The sequence below is a fragment of the Capricornis sumatraensis genome, chromosome 9, assembly GCF_032405125.1.
Source record: "Capricornis sumatraensis isolate serow.1 chromosome 9, serow.2, whole genome shotgun sequence".
In the NCBI taxonomy this organism is placed as follows: domain Eukaryota; kingdom Metazoa; phylum Chordata; class Mammalia; order Artiodactyla; family Bovidae; genus Capricornis; species Capricornis sumatraensis.
In genome coordinates this window covers 21703396-21728252 of record NC_091077.1, presented here as the reverse complement: position 1 = coordinate 21728252, position 24857 = coordinate 21703396, and the positions used below count along the sequence as shown (strand labels likewise).

Here is a 24857-nt window from a genome sequence, read left to right as displayed (position 1 = left end):
AGGTCCAGAAGGCTATATAGGAATATGGCAGAAGTGCACTAAAGCCCTTTTCAGATGACAGTCCTAGCTACCCTGCTGTAAAACCTGGAGATTGGGCACTTTTAAAGATCTTGAAAAATGAGTCCCCAGGTGACCAGCGACTCCCAAAATGGAAGGGTCTTTACCAAGTCCTGCTGAGTAGGAGTTGGTAGACAAATTCCAGGGGGTCACCAACCGAGTTCATCCATCCAGGATTAAACCTGTCTCCACTGATATGTTACACGAACCTCAAGGCCCACATTCCAGTCATCCCTGTGAACTCACCCCTCCCTCCAAGTCTCTACAGGATCCAGAGGACCCAGAAGAGCCTGAAAGTTCCAGGCAGATGAGTGAGCCCCTACAAGACTTGAAGCTACTATTCAAAAAGGATAAAAAAATACTTCTGAGACCCTAGGCTAAGTACCCGTAGCTACTAACTGACTGACTGACCCTGACTGGTGCTATTACGATGCTACTAACTGCCTCAGCATCTCGATGCCTATTTCTCTTAACCTATAGGACGGACATACAACTCTCTACTCCACACTGCACAAACTCACGCTTCCTCCACTTGGTTGACTGCTGGATTTGTTTACCCAAGTTAAGTTCATCATGGGCCATGGCAACCTGTCTATCCCGTGAGGAATTTTAGCCAAGTTCCTGATGGAAATTGGTTCTACCAGAGACCCAAGGCTCGAAGCAGTAATGTATAGGATTAGAACTGTTCATTTTCCTACTAAAGAAAATTCTAATGCCTCTTGCCTAATCCTCCCCTTAGCAACAGAAGGAGAACATGAAATCAAGCTGGGAGGATGAAGAATTGGCATTAAAGCACCCCAGCACGTTATAAAGGATCCTCCTAAGTCAGAATTCCAGCTACCTATTTGTGCTCAAATTCTAACTCGCTACCTGAACAAAGGAAGAAGGGTCCACCTTACAGGAACAGGTACTGGGATGGACGTGGATGGAACACATTGAGTATATGACTGGAAAACATTTCCATTACAATAGAAATGGATGTTGCTCCGTCGCTAAGTCGTGTCCAACTGCTTGCAGCCCCATGGACTGCAGTGTGCCTGGCTTCCCTGTCCTTCATTATCTCCCAGAGTTTGCTTGAACTCATGTCCACTGATTCAGTGATGCCATCCAACCATCTCATTCTCTGTTGCCCCCTTCTCTTGCCCTCAATCTTTCCCAGCTTCAGGGTCTTTTCCAATGAGTTGGCTAGGTCCAGTTAGATGGCTAGGTCTTAAATTCTTAAAACCGTTAGTCAGTCTGCTGTGCCCTGCCAGCAAACATATGCCAAATAGATAAGAAACCATGGGCCACTAATTGCCTACACAGTAACTCCATGTCCACACAGTGTATGCTGGGAGCCTTGATTACTCCTTTCTCAATCCACTCCTTAAATGAATCCAAGCACTGGGCAAGTTCATTAAACTGTATACTCAACTAACTCGAGATTTACCTGTTGGTATCCCAGATGGACATGTCTATCTCTTTGGGTACACCTCATTACCATGGTGGGGAGTAGACGCTCACCAACATGTTCTTCAAAACATCTCTTACTGCTACAGCTAGTTCTCTTACTAGTTTACAGAAGTCTCTAGATTCGCTGGTCAAGGTGGTACCTGACAACCGTCTGGCCCTGGATTATCTGTTGACAGAATGAGGAGGAGTATGTGCAGCTGTCAACACTTCTTGCTGCACATATGTTAAGACTCCTTCCCAGGTAGAGATCGACATGTAAAAAAACTGACAGCAAGCTACCTGGCTTCAACAGACAATTCACCACCAATCCACCCAACGAATATAGGTGGGGAAATTGAAAATGATTTCTCTAACTTGTTTTCCTGGATCCCACAAGGTATTAAAAACTTTCCAAGAGGAGGTTTCCATTCTCTTATAACCCTCCCTTTTCTCAGGCATCTGCAACTAAGACCTTTCAGTCCAAGAATGAGGTCTGGGACCAATAGGTTCAGATCTTCCATTATAGAAATAGAGAAAGATACTAAATTTTAAAGCCTGAAAGTAACAAAGATATGCTTACCTTGTAGAACCAGATTCCCACCCATGCTTGAGCCTTTGATTATAACAGTCTTTTACTGGTCTTAAGTCCTTGCTTCTCTAATCTAACTATTTAGAAGCAGGAAGATGGGCATCCCCCCTCACCTCGGTACACTGATAGGAGATTCATTCCCCATAGACCAAAACTCCAAGATGAGAACAGCAGGACAATTGAGAGAGGAGGCTGGGCCCTTCCAAAAACACTTTTCTCACTCGAAGTCAGGAGACCTCCCCAACTACACATCAGCAGAAAGCCTCCTTGGAGGTCAGAAGAGGAGTGATGCTAACTGATGCCAGACTACCCATAGGCCTCTTTGGATAACTGATGTGTGTGCACAGCTGGGAAGATCCTGAGATATGCCAAATATGGACTCTGAACCAGACAAATCAAAATGATTGGCCAAAGAAAACCTGAAAGAAATGCCCCATAAAAGTAATTCAAACCGTCTCTGACGGGGGTAGCTCAGTTTTGCAGGTAGCCGTAGAAGTCCCAGTAGGGGACTGCAGATAAGAGGGGAACCTAAGAAACTTTGGGAGACCACTGTAAGTTAATGATCTATTGGAATCTCACTGAATGAAGCAGGCTTAACTGTAAAAGCTTGCTTATAAATAAAAGTATGAGATATGCCCCAGGTCATTAAGTGAAAGAAAAAAAGTCACACCACCCCACCATGAAGCAGGCTTAACTATAAAGACTGCTTATAAACAAAAGCAGGAGATATGCCTCAGGCCATTAAGTGAAAGAAAAATGTTTCCATCTCTTTACTGATTCAAATAAATGCCATGATCATCCTAGTTTGACCTCACAGGGTCAGATACTCTCCTGCCTGATATGAAGGAGAAGCTAGCAATTTAAGCCTCACGTCTACTCAAAGAAGACTATCTTTTCCCTTCCCTCACTTTCCTTTGACTATAAAATTTATTCCTGGGTTGGGAAGATTCCCTGGAGGAAAAAAATGCCAACTCATTCCAGTATTCTTTCCTGAAAAATCCCATGAACAGAAGAGCCTGGCAGGCTACAGTCCAAAGGGTTACAAAGAGTTGGACTGGACTGAGCATTAAGCACGCACATAAAATTGTAGCTCATTTAATCCTCAGGGCATAGCTCCCTCGCCTGCCCCCTTGCATCTCTTACAAGCATCCTATATTAATAAATCTACTTCTTGCCTATCACTTTGCCTCTAGTTAAATTCTTTATGCACTAAGACACAAAGAACCTGAGCTTCATTAAGTCCAGAAACCAGGTGTGTGATCTTCGTTGGAAGATTGTGGGTTGTGGCCAGGTTCGAGTCCCAGTCATGTGGATTCAAGTCCCAAACTGGATTTTGGCTGGGCTTGAGTTCCAGCACGTGGGTTCAAGTACTAATCTGAGGTAAATGATTTCACCGCAAGGGCAAGACTCAGCGGCTCTCTCTCTGAGTCCGACTGTGTGTCTATCTGCACATACTATACTTCTTTTCCTCCTAATCAGTACTTTACCCGTTTCACTACTTTCCATCTTTGTGGGAATTCTTTTTCTGAAAAGCCAAATGGCCAGGGCCTTGTCACTGACCACTGGTCTAGCGGCTAGGATTTGATGCTTTCATTGCCAAGACTGGACCTCAATCTGGTGGGAAACCGAAGCTTGGCTTCAAGCTGCTGCAAGCCGATGCCACCTGAGATCATATTTGGTGCCGAAACCTAGGAATTCAGGAAGTCAAGGTAACCTGCAGGCGCCACCCAGTTTGGGCTTGAGGCAACCAACTTTCACTCTTGCTTGCTTTCTCTTGGTCTCGACTTTGTTTTCTTTCTGAGACCTGCAAGGCACACCCTCTGTCCACTCGGAGCCTCGTGGCCCCCCCAGCACTGGGGTAGGCAGACACACTCCCCAGCCTGTGCAGATTCAGATGCTGTCCTTTGGAACATGGCACTTCGGTGCTGCCCCACCTGCCTCGCCATCCTGGCCCAGAGCTGCCGCAGGCTGGGAAAGGCTCCTTTGTCTCACAGGCCTACGGGCTGGCTGCTGTCTCCGACATGCAGGTCCCCACCTCCCCAGCTTCTGAACACCCAGCCACATGCACAGCTGCCATGGTTCCACCCTGCAAGCAGGGTGACCATTTTTAGCTGCTGCCACTCTTTGAGGGGACCTTCTGGTCACTCCTGACAGTCTGGAGAGTTTATCCTTTTTTCTCTGGCCTCATCCAACCACTGAAACAGCAAAAAAGAAGCTGTATTCTGCTTCTGAGCTATGGATACCAAATTATATTCCTTTTCTGACTCACATCTTTAACCCCAGAACCCCAAGCCCAAGGTTTGGCCCTCAGCAAAGGTTAAAAAAACAAACAACTGTTCAATATGTAGACAGCTTTTCTATTGCCTCCCACACATGCTGGGATTCTGGTGAACTCTCCTCCTCTCCAGCTCTGCCTCAAACCTCAAGTCTTCAGAGGTGCGCTCTACACCCCTTGAACCTTTTCTTTAAAAAGGACTACCATTTTACTCCAAATGACAGCTACTCTGGATTTGAAGTCTCTATCTATTCTGGAAGGAAGTCTGCCCTTCTCATTAACTCCCCCTATTTGTGTAGCAAAAAATAAACATACCCTAGCAAAAATCACAAATAATCAAAATTTAAAATGTCTAAAATTTGTATAGACACTTTTCCAAAGAAGATATATGAATGGCCAACAAGTTCAGGAAAAGGTATTCAACAACACTGATCATCAGAGAAATGCAAATCAAAACCACAATAAGATAATACCTCCCACCCATTAGAATAGCATCAACAAGAACATTGGCAAGGATGTGGAGAAAAAGGAACTCTCATGCACTGTTGGTGGGAATGCAAACTGGCAAAGCCATCATGAAAAACAGCTATACAGGTTCCTCAAAAAATTAAAAGATAAGAACTACCACATAATCCAGCAATTTCGCTTCTGGGAACGTATCCAAAAGAAACAGAATCATTAACTCAAAAAGATACCTGCATTCCCATATTCAAAGCAGCATTATTTACAACAGCTAAGGTATAAAAACATCCTGTGTTTATCACAGACAAATGAATTTTAAAAGTTGCAGTACATATACAATGGAATATTATTTACCCATAAAAAGGAAATCCTGCCATGTATGATAACAGAGATAGATGCTGAAGTGAAAACTCTAATGCTGTATAATCTCACTTATATATGAATCTAAAAAAACCCACAAAACTCATAGAAAAAGGGATCAGAGTTTTAGTTACCATAGGTGGAGGGAGGAGGGGTGGGGAATTAGATGAAGGCAATCAAAAAGTAAAAACTAGGGACTTCCCTGGTGGTTCAGTGGCTAAGACTCCAAGTTCCCATGCAAGGGGCCTGGGTTCTATTCTGGTCAGGGAACTAGATCCCACATGCCAAAACTAACACCCAGAGAAGCCCAAAGAAAGAAAGAAAGAAAGAAAAACAATTTTTTTTTTTAAAAAAAGGTACAAACTTTCAGCTGTAAATAAGAACTGGAGATATAACATAAAACATGATGACTATAGTTAATACACTAGAATGGAATATTTGAAAGTTATTGAGAGTATAAATCCTAAGAGTTCTCATCATGAGGGAAAATATTTTTTCTTTTTTTGTATCTATATGAGAGAACTGATGTTAACTAAACTTACTGTAATCATTTCACAATATATTGATATATATAATTTAAATCATTATGTTATACAGTGACATGTCAACTGTATCTCAATAAAACTGAGGGAAAAAAGAAGTATTATAAAAAATAAAAGAAGAACTTACCTAGAGAAGTTTGACCTTTGTCCTGGCTCTTGGGAGGTGACCTCTAAAACCTTTGAAAAAAGAATTTGACAGGTCTTTGTCACCAGTTCCTGGAGGTAGGCCGTAAATGCTTGGGATCTTCCAAGTTACAGGAATGTCTTTGCTATCTGTGGCAGAACCTGACGGTTCATGCTAATAAGGCCACTCAAGATGGAGACCAGTTACACTATTAAGCTGTTGCATCATCAGCCCATCCTCCAGGGAGGCAGTTGGAGGGTGAGGTCAACCAAGTGGCCATGGATTCAATCAGTCACATCTACTGAATGACACCCCAGTAAAGCTGGACACCAAAGCTCTGATGAGCTGCCTTGGTTGGCACGATCTGTGTGGAGTCACACATCAAAGTGCTGGGGAAGCGATGTGTTCTGACTCCAGGGAGAGAACAGAGGAAGCTTCGTGTCTGCAACACTCCTAGACCTCAGTCTCCATGTCTCTTCTTTTGGCTGAGTCTGACTGGTGTCTTTTTGCTGTAATAAAACTATAACCTTACATATAGTGCTTCTCTGATTTCTGTGAGTCATTCTAGCAAATTATGAATCCAAGAGGATAGTGGGAACTCAACTTTGCAGCCAGCTGGACAGACGTGAAGGTGGAATGGGGACCCCTGAATGATCAGCCAGTGTGAAGTGAGGACAGCACTGTGGAGGCGGTGCCCTTAACCTGGAAGTCTGGCCCAGCGTCATGCAGTTGGTGTCAGATGTCACTGCACTGAGCCCGGCAAATTAGCTGCACAGTCCCAATGGAAGGATCCTAAATATGGTCCAAGGACCTTCCTGTTACAATTGTCCAGATTCTTTCATGGACTACAAGTTACCACAAATAAGAGCCCAAGTGCAGGAATGACCTTAGCAGTCATCATTTCTGTATGACCTTCCAGAGGAAATCACTGGAGAGGAAGTTGAGAGGAAAGAGAAGGAAGGGCTCAGGGAAGCCTAACCAGTGGTGTGCTGGGACGCAGGCATCTGAGTCAGTGGTATGGGTGTGCAGCACCCACAGGAATTAGACTGAGGTGCCAGGGCAAGTGGTGGCACCTTGACCGGGACAACTGATTTGCAAATCTGTGAAAATATCACTCTTTTCCCCTAATTAACTGAGGTGGTATTTCAAATCCATTTTCAAAGTGATCATTCCTTTTTTAAAAATTACTTTTATTTTTTATTTTTTTTTGCCACACAGTATGTGGGATCTTAGTTCCCTGACCAGGGATCAAACCCATGTCCTCTACAGTGGAAGTGCAGAGTCTTAACCACTGGACCGCCAGGGAAGTCCCTCAAAGGAGTCATTCCTGAAACCTTGGGATAGGCATACTTTGCCTAGAGCCTCCTTGCTGTTGAAGACCTGTGGACCTGACATGGTCCTAATGAAGCTCCACCACATATTACACGTCCTTGGCCAAAATCCTAACTGTGGAAGAAAGGCATGTTTAAATGCTACAAGAAGAGAGAATCTGTGCCTGTTACTTTCCTTCTACCCAGAGAAAAGAACCACAGATCAGCTTTTCCACAAAAGGAGAGTTTCCCAGATGCCACCCATACTTGGAAGAAGCCAAGGTGAAATACTAATCAAGTCAAACTTTCTTGATATTACTCTCTCTTTCCCCAGGAGGGCTGCACTAAAACAAACTCGGACACCTGTGGCCTCTTCCTTCTATGCAAAGTAAAAAGCCAGCAGCAACCCCAAGCTGATAAGATTAATCTAAAGAGAAAATTATGGTGTAATTTCCTATGCTGATACTTTGTAGTTAATTTTAAAAAAAGGTTTCATTTTCCTACTGGTCTGATTTCACAGGAACATTTTACCTGTTTTTGTGAGGCATTTTTTCTCCTGGAAGAGAGGTGCTGATTGGCCCCAAATGACTGACAACCTGGTGTAATGAAAATTTCCAATGTAAACTTATTTTCCCTCAGTTTCAGCAATTTTAAAATCTATATATAGAGATATCTTTATCAGAATTGCATTGTTGGCGTCTCCTGGTAAACTAATTGTCTCACACTGTCAGTGCAAATAGAGATACTATTAATGGGTCTCACCTCCCAGCTGATCCCAGCGCTGGTCTGCTTACTGGTATGTACCAGCCACTTCGTCCATGGACACAAGTGTGATATTACCTTAGAAGAGATCATCAAAACGCTGAACATCCTCACATCGAGAAAGGTGAGTAAGCTATCTGGCACCATCTCTCCAGATGTTCTGGTGATGCTGTGCCTATTTCTTAGACTGTGAAAAGAACACAACAGCTCCTAGAGACTTCGTGGTTGGTGGTAGGATGGTGAGCACTGTGGAGATTTTTCCCCTGGTGTTTTTTTTTTCCCCCCCGAGGGACTATAGGAAGTTTTCTTAGTTTGAGATTGTCAGAGCTGTTCAGCAAGGCTTACCCTGTGCAGTTGAAGGTAACTCACTCTCTTGTTCTCTTGTTCCTGCCTGGGCCAAGAATTCATGCATGGAGCTGCCTGTAGCAGACGTCTTTGCTGCCCCAAAGGTAAGAGCTGTCCTGGGTCTGCTTTGGCAAATGGGTGACTTAGTGAAGAAAGCCATTCACAAGTGTTTAAACAAATTTAACAGAAAGCAAACAGGCTCAAACTAACTATAATGTATGAAATATTTTCAAAGACTGAGAGTTCTGATCTTTATTCTCGAATGCATTTTAGTGTTTCTGGTTTCACTTGACTTAGAAGATATATAGTAGAAAGCTTGGGTTTTATAATCATAATTTAGACCTCAATCAAGGAAAAGCTCTTCAAGATTTTACCCAACCCAGGTCTAGTACCTGGAATATAGGAGGCACTCAATTAATGCTGCTGAAGGAGAGAATTTTTCTGGCCCATACATTTCTGAAAAACCAAATACTCTCACAAGAACAGATATTGAGATTACAGGTTGAGAGAGCTTTCATTTTGTCTAAGAGACTTCCTATAGCAACAGAAAATGTATCGCCAGAGCCCCTCCTCTTCCGCAGCCTGGTCACCTAACAGCCCACCAGCTCCGGGCACAGCTGTCCAGAGACCCTCAGCTTTCTCTGTCCAGCAAACTCCCCTCTGGCCAGTCCAGAACCATCCTATCAGACAGGGGCCAACGTATCCCTGCCTCCAGCTGCTCCTGCCAGGGCATCTCACCTTTCCTCCTCCTGCGCCTCACCCCCGCCCCCCGATCTTCAGTGGGAGGAGATAGATTTGACAGCTGATAGTGTATTTTCTCTGACAAACACATGACTACAGCCATATCAATAGCTTTCAGCACATCAGTTCCTGTTTTCATGGAAACACACAAGTGAGAATGAAAAACCCAAAGCTTCAATTTACCAGTGGTCTCCTAACCACCTGCTTTCCATGTATACCAGTGGGTAACTTGGCCAGGGCCAGAGCGTAGGCCTGTCCTGCTCATGAGCAAAACTATTCTTCAGGCCTTTATCCAGACTATCTCATTTTGCATTAAAGATTATTCCAGGAGTCAGAAATGTAATAATTATGTAATAGCATATAATATAAACATATGTACTATATAATACATATATAATTTTATCCTTCAGAATTTTATCCTGTATCAGAAATCCTGTAACAGCAGGTTGGAAGGATTTTATATATATGTATACATAAAATTTCATATCTAGTGTATAATACTTTATATATTTAATATTTTATGTATATATCTTATATATAATACTTCATCTATCTTAATATTTTATATAGAGAGAAATAAAATAGCCCAGAGTCACTGAGTCATGCTCTGGGTTCTCCAGGGGGTGGCTCACTGCTGAGAGGGTGCTATCAAAGCCAAGGGCAAGGCCCAGCAGAAGCACTGTGAGGCTGGAAGTGAGACAGTTGGTGGCTTTAGCCCCAGCTCTGCTATTCACTATGTGGCCTTTGACAAGCCTCTACACCTCTCTGTGCCTCAGTTTCTACATCTGAAGATATGAAAGCAATTTTGAAAGTTGGTTGGAATCCAACTCTTGAGTTAGTGGAAAATGTTACTATATAACTCTTGATTAAAGGCAAAAACTGGTTGTAGAGAAGGAATCATTCTGAGAGAGAGGGGCCAGGGGTTTCAAATCATCAACCCTCCATGACTGCGAGCCCAGGGCAACCCCACTCTGGGCTTCTCTAGAAGACAGCCAATCCTCTCCCCAGCCGAGGTGCAGGTCAGTTCCCACTACCTTCCTTCTCTCTTACCTATCTCACGCCTTCCTGAACTGCTTTCCATTCCTCCTGGATTAACAATCTCGTTTCTCCATTCTCTTTTCCTCAAAGACTCAGCACTGTTTACTTACCTTTCAAGATACTTCAGAACAAAGAAAGGTTGTTATTTTCAAAACCCACAAGGGTGCATATGGGAGGAGAAGTTACTTTCTTGTGTTCTCAAGAATATCTTTCCAAAATCAAGCATACTAATTTTAGTGCTTTTAGAGATCCAGAGGCCCATGAAGCTCCAGTTAGGTGGCATCCTGCTCTTGGCAGATGCTGGAACAATGTGCTGATCTAAATGCTGGGTTCTGCAGGCAGGGCTCCCAGTGTCTGTGAAGTAAGGTGAGCGAGGTAGAAAGCAAGCAAGCTGGTAGGTCTAGGAATGACTTCTTTGGTGGACTATTAGTTGGAGGCATTTGCTACTACCAAAAGGTGCAAAAGTCCATAATTTTTCAGAGAGCTCTATGCCAAACCTCAAATGTTTTTTCAAAAGTGAAAGCAGAGGACTTTTTTCACATATAGCACTGGCTGATTAAATTTGTGCATAAGTGGAGATAATGGATACAATACATACAGGATAGATCTGTCTGTCCCAAAGAGAAGCTAGTCAAGACCCTAGTCAGAACTCTGGCAGAAACCCTGCACACAAGTCTCCCGAATGGTGTGCCACCAGTCGTACTCCCAGGAAGGGCAGGCTTCTTTCTGGCAGGAAACCAGGTCTCCCTTTTGAGCCTCTTTCCTGAGCAGTTCTGAACTGTAGAGTACACATGGCTCCTGAGAGCGTGCCCCCTGAGCCACGAACAATCTACTCCAGGCAGTGAAAGCTGGACACGCAGATGAAAATCCAGGCGGTACAGAGTGTCACCCTATTGCTACAATCCCAATGGAACTAAAACATTAAAGCCTTTAACTAAAACTGCCTTTAGAATTTATTTTCTTAAAGGTTTTCCATTTGATTCAAACTCTTTTCTATACTTATCCTAATCATCTTTAGAAATCATTTGAAAGTTCTTTAGAAGATGTTTTCTCAAAACCGAGGCAGTGTAAGTTCTAAGTCCCTAGTCAAAGAAGTCAAAGTTTTAGAAAAGTCTCATTAGATTCTGATGGAAAAATACACAAAGGATCTCTTCTCCTTTTGACATTCTTGAACCTCACTGTTCTGTCCCAAACAGCACAGGCATCTGCCTCCATCTGCATACACAGCTGGTGTCTGTCCTCTTGCCTCATCACCTCTGTTCACCCACAATGCCCCCCAGAGATATGGTGATTTATGGGAGGTTTCTTGACTCCCAGAGCCCAGAGACACCGGTGCTACTCTTAAACTTCCAGTTAGAGTCAGGACCCAGGAGGGTTCACAGCTGTTCATTATATACACGTCCTTCTAAAGGCCCTGACCATGGGCCATCAAGCTCCACAGTGCAAAGAGGAAGCTTTTGTAGTCTGGGATTCTGGTGCCTCGGTCTGGGTCAAGGTTTTCCTGGAAAAACCCTAAAAAAATCAACAGCACTTCTAGAATTCAGCCTGAAAAAATAAGAGATGAATTCAAAGATCTATACAGATGACTTGAGGCTACTGTAGTGATATAAGTAAAAACAACGCAAAGGTAGGGGACTGATCAGCTGTGGCACAAATATGCCCTACGTTCCTCCACAGCTCTCAAGCTCATGTTCTAAAATACTACTGAAGGATTTAAGGAATTGCTAGTACTATATGTGAAGCGTAAAGAGGTTAGAAAAGAATATCACTAGTTGGTCCCTATTGAAAAAAAAAGTATTAAAGAGAATCTGGAAATATAGTTACCAAGATTGTAATAGTAGTTCTCTCCGGCTGATGGTTAATGAAAAAAAAAATCCATTTTTGTTGAATGCATATAACTTTTACAGTAAAAAGCCTTGATAATCAGAAAAAATATGGGAGAACCCAAAGAGCTGCTTGGACAGAGCTCCTCATATAAATCCCCTGGAGATTCTGTGAACACAGATTGATTTAGCGGGTCCAGAGGGAGGCCTGAGATTCTGCATCTCTAACAGGTTCCCAGATGACGTCCGTGCTGCTGCTTCACGGACCTCACTTTGAGTGGCAAGGGATGAGAATAGGTCCTGGCAGAGACTGAAGACAGGTTTATCTGAGCTGGATTGGGCTCAAGCTTAAGACATACCATCCAGGCTCCATGACTCTGTCCTACAGTAGAACGAGAGGACACACCAGGCCTGACCTGGCCGAGACATATTCCCTCTCCCAGGTTCATAAAAAAGAGAAGAACCACGTGGCCAGACTCACATCAGAGCTGTCAGCATTCCAAAGAGGTTCTGACCCTGCACACTCAAGGCCAAAGGCCCCTTAGAGAAACTCCGTCCAAGGGCCAGCACTCTCAGAAGCTGCCTCTCATCTTCCCAGGCCCACCTCCTGGGGCACCTGGCCCTGATCCAGGAACTCACCTCCAGCTGTGAGGGGACATGTCTGTCTCCTCACACTGCTACCTTCCAGGAGGAGGGCTAAATGGGAGAGTGCTGGGGCGAAAGCAGCACTGTCCAGGCCAAAGGATGGACATTTATTTTCTCAATAAGCATGTGGGATTTCCAGGGAAACCTAGATTCAAAAACTATAAATTATAGGAGTTAAGAGCAGACTCTGATTATGAGCTCATGTACCTAAGATTCCCTCCACAGAGAGAAGAGCTTGCACAGGGTGAAGAGATAGACACGGGCTGTAGACAGGTAACCCTGCATTCAGACCCCACTCTCTCATTAACTTAAGTTGAGTGACTTGCTTCAGGTACCCTTTCAATAAAACCCTCCAACGGAAAAGACATTGGGAGGTTTCGGTAAAAGGCTACTGCATGTGCAAGTAACTGGGAGAGGCTGTTTACTGTGATGAGCAGCCTCCATTCACATGGCAGGAATACCTGAATAGCTGGACCACAGGTGAGCAAACTCACCTTCTCCACTTGTCCCCCTGGAAAGAAGAAATCAAAAGGAAATCTCTCTCTCCAGTGTTCAAAATCGAGCTGGCCAGTGGCTATCTGTAGCATTTCTCTTTCTAGAACGCAACTGAGAAGGAAACCTTCTGCAGGGCTGGAATTGAGCTTAGGCGTATCTACAGGAGCCACATGTGCTTGAACAAATTCCTGGGCGGACTTGACAGGAATCTCAGCAGCCTGGCAAGCAAGGTAAGCTGTGCTATGCCAACAGCCTGCCTTCCAATGGATGGCAGTACTACTTCTTAAAATATTCCTCCTTATGACTACCAGTACACTTTTAATCAGCTTGTTCATTCATTCGACAAATTTTATTTGTTGAAGAGTGTTGGCTTATAGGTACTGTTCTAGGCACTGGGGATACATTTTCTGCTCTCACAGAATGCTGTAATGGGTCAGTGAGAAAAGCATATAGCATGATGTCCAGTAGTGATAAGTGCTATGAAGAAAAAGGAGTAAAGAACATAGGGGTCAAGAGGGAGAGGGCTGATTTAGTAGCTGGCGACATCATCTAAGCAGATATTTGAATTAAGCAAGAGAGCTGGTCACATCACTAACTTGGAAGGAACATTCCAGGCAGAGGGAATGGCTGTAACAAAGGCCCTAAGGTAAAAATGAACTTCATGTGTTCAAAGATCAACAGGAGGGCCAATGTGGCTGATCTGAGCAAGTGAGGGGCTTTTAGGAGGAGACCACACAGGGCCTTATGGATTCTGCCCCACACATGGTGGGAAACTCCCACAGGGTTCTGAGCAGGGCAGAGACTACCACCTGATTTATGTGATTTTAAATGATCATTCTGGCTACTGTGTGGTAAACAGACTGAGTAGGGGTAAGCACAGAAGTAAGATGGCTTGTTGGGAGGCGACCACAGTACTCCAGCTGCAGACGATGGTGGGTGTTGCAGAGTAAGCGTGGCAGACATTGTTGGATTTGGGCTATGATCAAAAATAGAGGCAGGAGGACTTGCTGACAGATCTATGGTGCAGGGTAATGGAAAGAGGAGAAGATGGTCTCCTGGTTCCTAACCTGGGCCCCTTGGTGGATGGTTGGCGCTGTCTACAGATATGGAAGACGAGGGGTGATCAAGGCTGGAGGCTTGTGAAGATACTGACAGGACTGTTGAAAAAGTCTGAAGCTTAAGGGAGAGGTCAGAACTTGTGGTATTAAGTGAGGAGTTCTCAGAAAGATCTTTAAGTCACAGACATGAATGACACAGAGAAAGGACAAGATCCAAGCACTGAGCCCAGAGGCACTCATATAGAAGTCAGGAAGAGGAGGGACCAGCAAGAGACAGAGTAGCAGCCGGTGAAGCAGGGGGAAATCACAGAGCGAGCGGTATCCCAGAAGGCAGAAGAAACTTGTAAGGAGGGAGTGTGTCGAATGTACTGAAAGGTCAAGTAAGATTAACACTAAGAATGGTCATTGAACTCGGCGTGATGGAGGTTACTGATGGTGCTGACGCAGATAGAGATGTGGGAATGAAAGTCTGAGAAGAGTGGGTTCCATAGAGAACAGCTGTGGGGAGGAGTGAAAAGAAAGCGGTACTGAGTATGAAAAACTGCTTTAGGGTATTTTTCTATAGCGTTGCACAGAAACAGAACAATAGCTGAAGGCAGGTATGAAGTGAAGGAAGTTCTTTTAAGATGAGGTCTATACGGAGCATGTCAATATACCAGTGGGAATGACCTAGTAAGAGGGGAGAACTGATGATGGAGAGAAAGTGGCAGAGCCAAGAGCGGATGTTACCTAAGGCCAAGTAGAGGACTGGGGACGTTCATCCTCTCTCTGGGCACGCTGCTTGATTTATAAGGTAACAGAACAGGGAGCAGACATTACACTCATTGTCTCTTTTGACCCTCCTAATGATCTTAGTAAGTAGGCACTATTGTTGCCATTTTATACAAAGGAGAAAACTGAAGCTTTTATAAACTAAGCAGTTTGTCTTAAGCAATACAATTAATAAACTAGAGCTGAGATTCAAACTGAAGCAGTGGCCAGGTGGTAGGCAGCAGGAATCCTTCCCAACTTAAGTGCTGCCAACCTGTTATGTTGCTGTTTAATGGGCAGGATGGCAAATGGACTGAATCTGTCTCTCAGCAGTCCAGGTGGCCACAGAGAAGGCCCAAGATGGCAGTGGGCAGGTCTGAGCCTCCACATCCCTGCTATGCCCCTGAGCAGCACCTAGCTTTGACACACCTGTCCAGGGATGGCCACACCCTGAAGGCAGACAGTTACGGATTTACAGTGGCCATTTCTGGAACATAAGCAGCATGCACGAGAAACAGCTAAACCCGGTTAGCCTAGCAGCAGAGTCAAGCCAGACTGGCAGCCTTGGTTTGATCACCATTCAAGTGGCAAGTGCAAGCGCAGGCTTGACCTGGGTAGACTGGCACGAGCAAGATTCAAATACTTAGCAATGCAAACTAATGAAATATTTCTTTTGTAGACCTGTTCTGTGAATGAAGCCAAGACGAGTACAAGTACGCTGAGAGACCTCTTGGAAAGGCTAAAGACTATTATGAAGGAGAAATACTCAAAGTGTTGAAGCTGAATATTTTAATTTATGACTTTTTAATAGCCTTATTTTAAACATATTTATATATTTATAACTCATCATAAAATAAAGTATATGTAGAATCTGATGCATGATGTCACTTTAATGGCATAGGCTATATGTGCTTGCCAACTGTTGGGAAAACCCATTTACTGAAGGGACCAAAATTGGTGTGAGAGTCAAAAATGAAACACTCCTTCCCTCTCAAGTTTTCTCATTGGGGACATAACGCATGGTATGATTAAAGAATACAAGGCCACGTAAGATGTAAATGATGATTAAAAGAGCTTGCAGATTAAGTCCATAAGTCACATTGATTATCGAAAAATTCTGAATTGAAAAGGTGTCAACTGGATGCTTAGAACATTCTTCTCCTATTGCCACAAGGGTTGTTATATTTAGTCCACGAGCACGGGGGTGGGAGGAATAATTCTAGCACACTACACGGCACTACAGTAAACAAGGGTTAAAGTCCTAATAATGTAAATCCCTTTGATTATCAAGTCTTAGAACCAACCAATAGACAAAGCATGGAAGACTTAATTATGCTTAAAGAACAGACTGTAAATGATATCAAACTGAAAACATAAAAATAAGCTGAAAATGATTAAGAGGTAAAGAGTAAAAGAAGAGAAAGAGAGGTGCGGGCACCAATACCCCCCACTCAGGGAGAGGTCAGCAATATTGTCAAAGGTTGATGGAACATGAACAAGTCAAACATTTATTCAAATTGCAAAAGTAACAGAAGATGTAAAAATAGCTTACTACAAAAATTTGGAAAAGGGTAGTATAAATAAGGCAGACTCTCATTTTTCAATGGAGAAACCAACACAAAATATCTAAAGTTTGATAAAAACAGTTGGCATGGTGGTCATGCGTTGATGAACGTTGTAGTTGGAGAGAGGTACATGAAGTTTGGTTGCATTACTCTGCTTTTACATGTTTGAAAGTTTCTACAATGAAAAGTGGGGAGGGGAGAACAATAGTGAGTAAATCAAGAAATCCTTGGAATTACAATGGTAACCACCAGAGAAACTAAAAAAAGTGGGGGAAGGTGGATTGTTGAGGATGGGACTTGAAATAAGGAACAGTGAAAGGGCAGGAGATTCTTGGCTTTCTACTTGAAGTCTGTGTGTATGACCATGTGCACAAGTGAGAAAATGCTTTTAGAAGTTTAAGTTAGGGGACTTCCCTGGCAGTCCAATGGTTAAGATCCTGCACTGCCAACGCACAGAGTGTGAGTTTGGTCAAGGAACTAAGATCCCACATGCCATGAGGTGCAGCCAAAAGATTAAAACAAATTAAAGTTTAAAAGTTAAAGCACTAAAATTAAAAAGATAGTAACAAACATTGGTGCCGATGTGAAAAAACTGAACTATCGCACATCGCTGGTATGATTGGAAAATGGTACAGCCATTCTGGAAAACAGTATGGCAATTCTTCAAAAGATTAAACATAGCTACCATATACTCCAGTAATTCTAATCCTAGGTATCTACACCAAGAGAACTGAAAACATGCCCACAAAAAAATCTCCACACAAATGTTCACAGCAGCATTATTCATTTATAGCAAAAAAGTAGAAATACCACAACTGTCAATCAACTGATGAATGGATAAACAAAATATGGTATAGCCATACAAATATTACTTGGCAGTAAAAAGAAAAGTATTGGCATATGCTATGAAATGGATGAAGCCTGGAAACACTATGCTAGTTCAAAGGAGCCAGACAATAATGGCACATATGGTATGATTTCATTTATAAGAAATGCCCAGAAGAGGCAAGTCCACAGAGGCAAAAAGTAGAATACTGGTTGCTAGAGGCTGAGGGGATGAAGGAAGACTGAATGACTGCTAATAGATACAGGCTTTGAGAGTAATGAAAATGCTTTGATATTAGATAGTCATAATGGCTGTACAAGTCTGTGAAACTACTAAAACCCACTAACTTATATACTTAAAAGGATGAATTTTAGAGTATGTGACATACCTCAACAAAGTTGCTATTTTAAGCAATTAAAGGGCAAAAAACAAATGTCAAGTCATTGAAATGTGCCTTTAAAGACATGTCTGCAAGAATATGGATCTAGTAACAGTGAATGAGCATTCTCTTTTCATTCTTGCTCACACACATGACAAAAATTAATACTAGTACTAAAATTATACCAAAACATGTAACATCTTTTTAACCCTTTCAAAATAAGGGAACAAATCAAAAGCTTAAAGTCTCACCCTGACCACAGCCAGTTTCACCCTGCCCACATAAAATACCAGCATGCCAAGGGCAACAAGTAACTAAGAGAGTCATGGAGCCTTCTAAGGCCACAATGAAAACTTTTAATTCATTTGCATTCAATGGCTAATGTGAGCTGTAGTCTGCCACAGGATATGACTTGTGGGTTATAGTTTGTGTATGAGGCCAGGATGGTAAAAAGAAAGGCAGTCGGAACAAAGAGAACAGGCCACGGAAGGATCGTACGTAGGCTCCAGGCACGTCTGTCTGTCATGGATGGAAATATCCAACAGTAAGCGCTGGGGTTTAGCAAGGGAGTGAGAGAACATGAACCGAGGAGGACACACGTAAGGGCGAGCAGAGAAACGTCAGGATTAAGTGAAAGCTGAGATGCTAATCGCTTAAGCACGCTCGCTTAGGAAACTTAGCTACAGCCCACACCTACTTCATGGGACGTGCGTCTTGTCTACACTTGGAATGTGTGACACGGACAGCACAGGCTGACCCTACCTCCACCTTTTACCTATGAGCAGACTATCTCTAACTGGCATTTGTAGATAATAAATACTTACTGAATAAGCAAATGAAAGAAAAGGCAGTTGCTCAAATCTATAGCTGAATGATCTTCATTGAAACGCAAGCTAGAAATGCCAGCCTCTGATAAAAGTGCACCAAAGGCTCTCTTGTTGCTATTCGCCAGTGCCCTGTCTGACTTTTTCCCACCCTTCTCGGCAGGTCCTCTTGGTCAGCTTATTAGGGTGCCCAAATCACCTGAGAATGCAGAGTTTCAGGGCAAGGCGCAGGGCACAGTTTTCTCATGGCCTGGCCTCTCAGCATACAAGGTTAGCCTTGCAATTCCTACCACCTTCCACTGAGGACAAAGCAAGCACTTTGCCTAGTCTCGGAGTTGATTTCCCAGTTCAAGTGATCAGTGCAACTGGAGCTCCATTCCCACGTGGAGTTTTCAAACCTCCTAGTTAGCTGCCTTTGCCCTTGAACACTCAAATTTTCTCCTCAGCTCTAGTGTTTCTTTTGATCCATCCTTCATGTCACCTTCTTCCTTGTTCAATGTTCAGTCTCTAGGCTGTCTCTTCCTTGCTTGCTTCCTATTAGCCAGCATTAAACCAAGCATGTTCAGATGTTTTAGGTGGTGACTGCATACCTGGGTACCTGCTATGCAAAATCAGTAAAGAAAAGTAAAGATACATAGGTTCCCTCAGCCTAGGGACCAGTCTTGAGGGCAAGACAGCCAGCAAGGAGAGGAAGACATTGGCTCCTCTGGCCCATGACTGTCCCAGCCTCCAAGGCACAGGTGTGTACATCATCTGCTCTCCCAGCTCCTCCGAATCTAATCCTTCACAATCTTTTCAGCAGTTGCTTTTCTAAAACACAAACAACGTGAGTCACCCCCTTAAGATCCTTCTGTGGCTTCTCACTGCTTAAAGAAAACTCTTCGACAGCTGGATCCTGGCTTGTCTCTTTCCTCTTCAGGATCATCAGTCCCTGCCTCTTTCGCCTTACTTCAAGCAGGCCCCCAAGGCACATAAGACTCACATTACTCCTTCTGCCTGGAATGCCTTGCCGTTCCACTGCTTTAACACCTTGAACAGCACTTCCGGGGCGAACCTTCTCTGACCCTCCAGTCAGACAGACATGTGCTAGGCATTGGGTCAGTTGCTAGGGAGGAATGCTGTGCCTGGTAGCTCACCATTCACCCTCCTTCACTACAGCCCTTGACATGTCATTCTCCACTCATATGGACATGAGCCCTGCATAGGTCCACAGCAAATACAGATGACACCTGGTGATTGAGCGGCATAACCCACGATGGAATAGAAATCAAGGTCAACATATTTCTGTAATGACTCTAGCAGTTTAGGTTGGGTTAGGCAATATCCTCTTGTTAAGATTGGTATCAACTCTGAGAAATATTCTATTCAGTTGTAAAGTCCCAGTTAAATTCCTTTGTAAAGCTGGAGAAATAAAGTCTTTGATTAAAAACTAAAATTTCCCCAGGCCTCTAAAAAGGAGTGGGGGAGGGGAGCAGGTGTAGAAGAATGTCTGATCTGTCATATTCTTTAGTCAGAGCCATAAACGTGTTTGGGTAAGACAAAGTGATGTTCTGATAACATTGATAAAAGTAACTTTAAGATTGGGTCACAGGAAGCCCAAGATAAATGCTGAGAGGAAACAGGTTCTTTTTGAAGTAGCCTCTTCATAATCATTTTCCCACACATGTGTTCAACTTCCGAAGGAGGACTGAATACTTGATTTGCTTTGCAAATGAAACAGCTTAAGAATGAGACATTCAGATAATCTTATAGCTTGTTTAGAAGGCTCACTTTAAGTTTAGGCTGCAGCTTCAGAACTGTGTTAACAGTTCCTGTAGGCACATGTGAACTGAGGTACCTTAGGCTGGTACTTGGGATTTTTATTTTGCTCTGTTTTTAGTACTTGAATTTAAAAGAGACTCTCGATGGTCTTCATAAGGTGGGATGAACAATGACCTCAGCAGCATCCTGACAACACAAGCAGCAACAGGCTCCCTGAGCGTGTGCCTTAGTGGTGTTGCTTGGTGAAAGTGAGTATCTTAGCTCCAGAATTCAACTGGGGAGGAGGGGCAGCAAGTACTGATTCTCTTGCTTACACTATGGCAGGCCTCTCATCTTACTTTCATATTCTACACATGTGTAGCAGTTTTACACCAACAAGCAGTTGGGAAGAGCGAGAGCAAGATCTGAAATGACCAGAGGAGTCCCCTCTCTATACAAAAAGCACAGGGAAATCCTTTGAAACTTGGCGACAAATCAAAACTTCGTAATGTCCACTGTGAACTTCTTGTGGCTGCCTAATAATCAAAAAGTGTTTGTGAAAAGAATGCATGATTAACAATAATTCAAGCAATATTATGGCTTGAGATATTTTGAGCAAATTAAGTTTTTGAAAGAGATGATGATACCATTACCACTAAGATATGTCTTTTACCTTTTAGCGAGATACATTTTCCATACACACTTTTTTAAGTTTCTGTTCTCAAATACCTAATGACAAGGATAATAAAACTTAGATTAAATTTTTTTTTGGTGAAGATAAATTTTTATCAATGAAAAGCATTTTTAAAAACATCTCTCCCAGGTTTCTGTATCATGATGACTTCTGTTTAAAGACCCGCAACATTAAGAGTTCCTGGTACAAAACTACACAGGCTTCTCTTAACCTCATGAAATTGAGATGTCAAGCACAAAGAACCTGCTTATTAATTATTAAGATCAAGATGGACGCAAACACAAAAATAGTTGAGTAAAGAAGCAGACCACAATTACAGGCATTAGGCTAAAGATTTTTATTTCTTAAGCATGCTGTATGTATACATACAATATCAATATATACAACTTGAACAAATACAATTTATACATAAAATACAGGGAAAGTGTGGCTTTTGAAATTAATGCAACAAATTCATCATACAATTTGTAATTCTGGCCAGTATACAGTATTGTAGTAATGCTATTGAAGTTACTGATGATTAAATTAGACTACAGTAGAAGTTCAAAGGCACTAGGAAGATCTATGTTTTCTTCTAGCATTTATATCAAAGAGTAACTAAAAAGGAACACAGATGCATACATTAATAAACTGGGCAGACATTGATGTACTTAAATGTAAACTCTACCCATCCTTTAATTTACAGCCCTGCAGGAAAGAGGGGGACTTTCCTTATGATAACAGTTAAGGGAAAAATATTAAAAGATGAAAAAGAAATACAACAAACTTAAGCTATAATCATAATTTTTAAAAATGTTACAGTTGAAGTAGCACCACCCTCTCCCCGAAAGTAACCTTAAATTTCTTGCGGCAAAAAAAAGGTCCCCTCTTCACAAAAAGTAAATGACACAGCATGTGAAACTGATTCTACTTGTGGGACGAACACATGGATGTAAACCTCCCACCTTAATTACCCCTACACTTCACAAGAATCTACACAAAAATGGGGAATACTATCATATTTTAATGTCCCAGTTATTACTACATTTATTTGCAAGGTTTACTAAAGAACATACCACAAACAACATTCTACCAAGGCTCCTCTTAATAAATATTACTTTTTTAAATTAAAGAGAAAAAAATCGCCATTCACATTCAATAACCTACTTATATGTGACACTCATTTTAAATGTTTCTTATTTCAAATAATAAGCACATTTATCTATATCTTCCCATGAAACTAACACTGAAGCTACAAAATATTTCATTTGTGGACAATGACACAAAGTAAATATGAAGAAACCACAGGACTGCTATGATTGGAGCTAAGTGAACAGCTTTAACATTAGGTTCCTATGCTTTCACATGGATATTCAGGCCTGGCTCCAATATCTAATCTTGATATCAGTTCTAAAGTAACGCTAAAGCAGCCTATTTTTAAAATTTCTCAATGTTTTGACTTTTTATAGCTTTCTTTTTGTTACTGCAGTGACATGGAAAAGAAAACCTCTAAGATACTGATTTAAATTTTCCTTAATGTTTTAAAGCTTAATGCAAAAGTTATCCCTTTTCTATTAAATGGATGGTTAAAGGCTAGACCTGTGGACTTTTAAAAAGAAGACATAGTCATTTTTTTTTACTGATAAAATTAAGATTTCTCTAGAGTAATTACTAAAAGAGTTAAATGTGCATCTATAACTGCCAAGATATTCTGCTTACACAAAGCTTTTACAAGACATAAGTTCACCTCAAGTCTTCACAGTATCTAAACAATGCCCCACAAAGATAAATGTCTAACTATCTTGCACATCACAAAGAAAACGCTGTTAGTTAAATCCAATTCTTCTTACCTAGAAAATATTCACCATACACAAGATATTTAGTACATTACCTCTGAAATGTACTTTAAGTTTATGGACACATTTTTACACAACTCACAAGTATGCTACCTTCACTCTCATTCTATACATAGCTTTATAATTGTAAAACAATATTTAACCAAACTTACTAATTTATGCAGTCTTAAAACGTGTAGCCAATGTATTTCAGGGGTGACTACATAATTTTAAAACTCCTAAAAGATAAATATATATATATAGTGGTTTTAGAGTAGCATAACTTAAAAAAATAAAAATTTTTCAAGCAGCCAACAAAAAAACAGTAATTCTATCTATGACAAACTTTTCTTTTTTACTATAAAATAAAAATAATTTTTATTTTAGAGGTATGGTCTAATTGGAATTGTCAATGGAAGAAATTCAGGGAAGACTTTTTTCTTTATAAAATAAGAATAAAGACAAAACAAAGTGTTTTAAAGGCAAAGAATTAAAAGGTATTTTTCCTGCTTTGGTTGTATTTTCCAGAAAATGGAGATCTTTCTTAATTGGGAGAGACAGAGCAATTTCCCTCAAAATTTAGAAGTCAGACACAGGAAAATATCTGTTAATCAAGCTTCAAAGTGAATTTAAAAAATAATACCTACAGAGGCAAATATTAGTGACCAATACTTAGCTTAATTTTCTGTAACTGGGTGACTCCTTTATATTTAGTTACAAATTCAATGTTTCAAGAAACATGAAATCAAAATTTTTGACCTGAAGTTAAAGTGGCAGAAAAGGTCAAGAGAGGTCCAGATGAAACATATTTTCAGCTTTTGTTTCTTAAACATGTATACTTCTAGACTATCAAATCACAAAAGTGTTCTATAGATCAATAAGATCACCCATCTCATACATTAAATGCAATGAATGTGAGTATAAAAATTAGAACATATTTTAGAAGGCCAGGTGGGTGTTAGGATTCCATCATCTCTTAGCTATGCAGCCCATACATTCATATCCAACAGGAAACCACAGGACAACTAGACCTGCAACTTTCTATGTGCGAAACAGGACTTTTTCTTTTTTTTTTCTATTTTGAATATCTGTCCAGTTATCTAAATAGATAGTAGTTGAGTAAATCACTAGTAGACTTATGCATACATTTAAACTGCAACTCTCTATAGCATGAACTGCTCCTTCAACTTCCCTGCTCAGTATAAGTTGAAAAAGTAATTATGACAATTTGAACAATTACCAGTGGTACAATTTTAATGTTATATTAACTTAATATATATGGACTAAAAGATATTAGGCAAATTATTAGTTTCAGTCTTACTCCATGATTTACAAGTTGCATTACTGGAAATTACACAAAAGTCTTCAATGTTTTAATTAAATATTTTATCCAGGCATGAGAATATCACTAATTTTTATTCTGACTTTAAGTCTGTAATGTTTACTGAAGTAAAGAGTCAATTACAGTTTCAGGCTTTGCAGAACGCTTTCTGTTTGGAGAAGAGAAAAAGAAAACATGAATGCTTCCCTAAAAGACAAAAGTACAAACACTTTACATCATGCAGCAGATAATATTAAGCACCCAGAGAATCTAGAAACCAGTCAAGGTTTGACATGCTATGTTAAGAGATCAATTAATGCCTGCCTTTTCAGGCTAGGGAAAAGTCAGTTAGAGAGAGCCCAAGAGCATGGCACTGCTCTCCACCACCCACAGTGATGAGGGAATGAGTGAATGATAAATCAGACTAGACAATGTGGACAGGCCGAGTGGTCTGCATGCCTGCCAGATTTGAACTCCTTGATTATCTCTTCTGGAGTGTGCTAAAGGTTCCAGCTTATTCAGTGAAAATCAGAGCCACAAATTACCTGGAGCAACCCCTCATAGATGACTGTGTAGGAACTGATGGAAATGCTCCATTAATCTATCATGTTTAGTGCAGTTTTGCTTAGTACACTGAACTATGTGTTTCTAATGAGGAACATCACACTGAACATTATCAACTAATGTAACTTAATATCAAAAACCATTTAATGTGTATATTTGTCTATATTTATGACCATTTACTGTTTTCACAATACAGCAGGCTAATTCTGGTACACAGAGGTGCTGGGTTTGGCTCATCTAATGTTCACTCACATTTTTCTTTTTAGATTAACAAAAAAGTACATTATTTTAAAATGAGCATTCTGAAATCTGTATCCAAATAC

The 24857-nt window shown here is 41.5% G+C and overlaps 2 protein-coding genes across 2 annotated transcripts in view; one reads left to right on the top strand and one right to left on the bottom strand.

Annotated features, from left to right (window-relative positions):
• The first annotated feature begins 7901 nt into the window (after nt 1-7901).
• IL4 (interleukin 4) lies at nt 7902-15585 on the top strand. The gene is made up of 4 exons (XM_068980881.1): nt 7902-8036; nt 8314-8361; nt 13104-13229; nt 15487-15585. Exons 1-4 carry the CDS (start codon nt 7902-7904, stop codon nt 15583-15585), a joined length of 408 nt encoding a protein of 135 aa, XP_068836982.1.
• An 8152-nt stretch (nt 15586-23737) lies between these two features.
• The window catches only part of KIF3A (kinesin family member 3A), an 80208-nt gene continuing 79088 nt past the window's right edge, over nt 23738-24857 (bottom strand). Inside the window, exon 19 of the mRNA XM_068981022.1 lies at nt 23738-24139. Coding sequence (XP_068837123.1) covers nt 24091-24139 — 49 coding nt within the window. The 3' untranslated portion in view covers nt 23738-24090. The remainder of the gene's footprint in view (nt 24140-24857) is intronic.

What these genes read in the sequence shown, in the direction of transcription:
- IL4 (XM_068980881.1), top strand. Translation starts at nt 7,902, where the DNA reads ATGGGTCTCACCTCCCAGCTGATCCCAGCGCTGGTCTGCTTACTGGTA. An exon ending in ACATCCTCACATCGAGAAAG is followed by an intron (nt 8,037 to 8,313) that starts GTGAGTAAGCTA and finishes GCCTGGGCCAAG; the next exon opens with AATTCATGCATGGAGCTGCC. An exon ending in ACGTCTTTGCTGCCCCAAAG is followed by an intron (nt 8,362 to 13,103) that starts GTAAGAGCTGTC and finishes TTCTCTTTCTAG; the next exon opens with AACGCAACTGAGAAGGAAAC.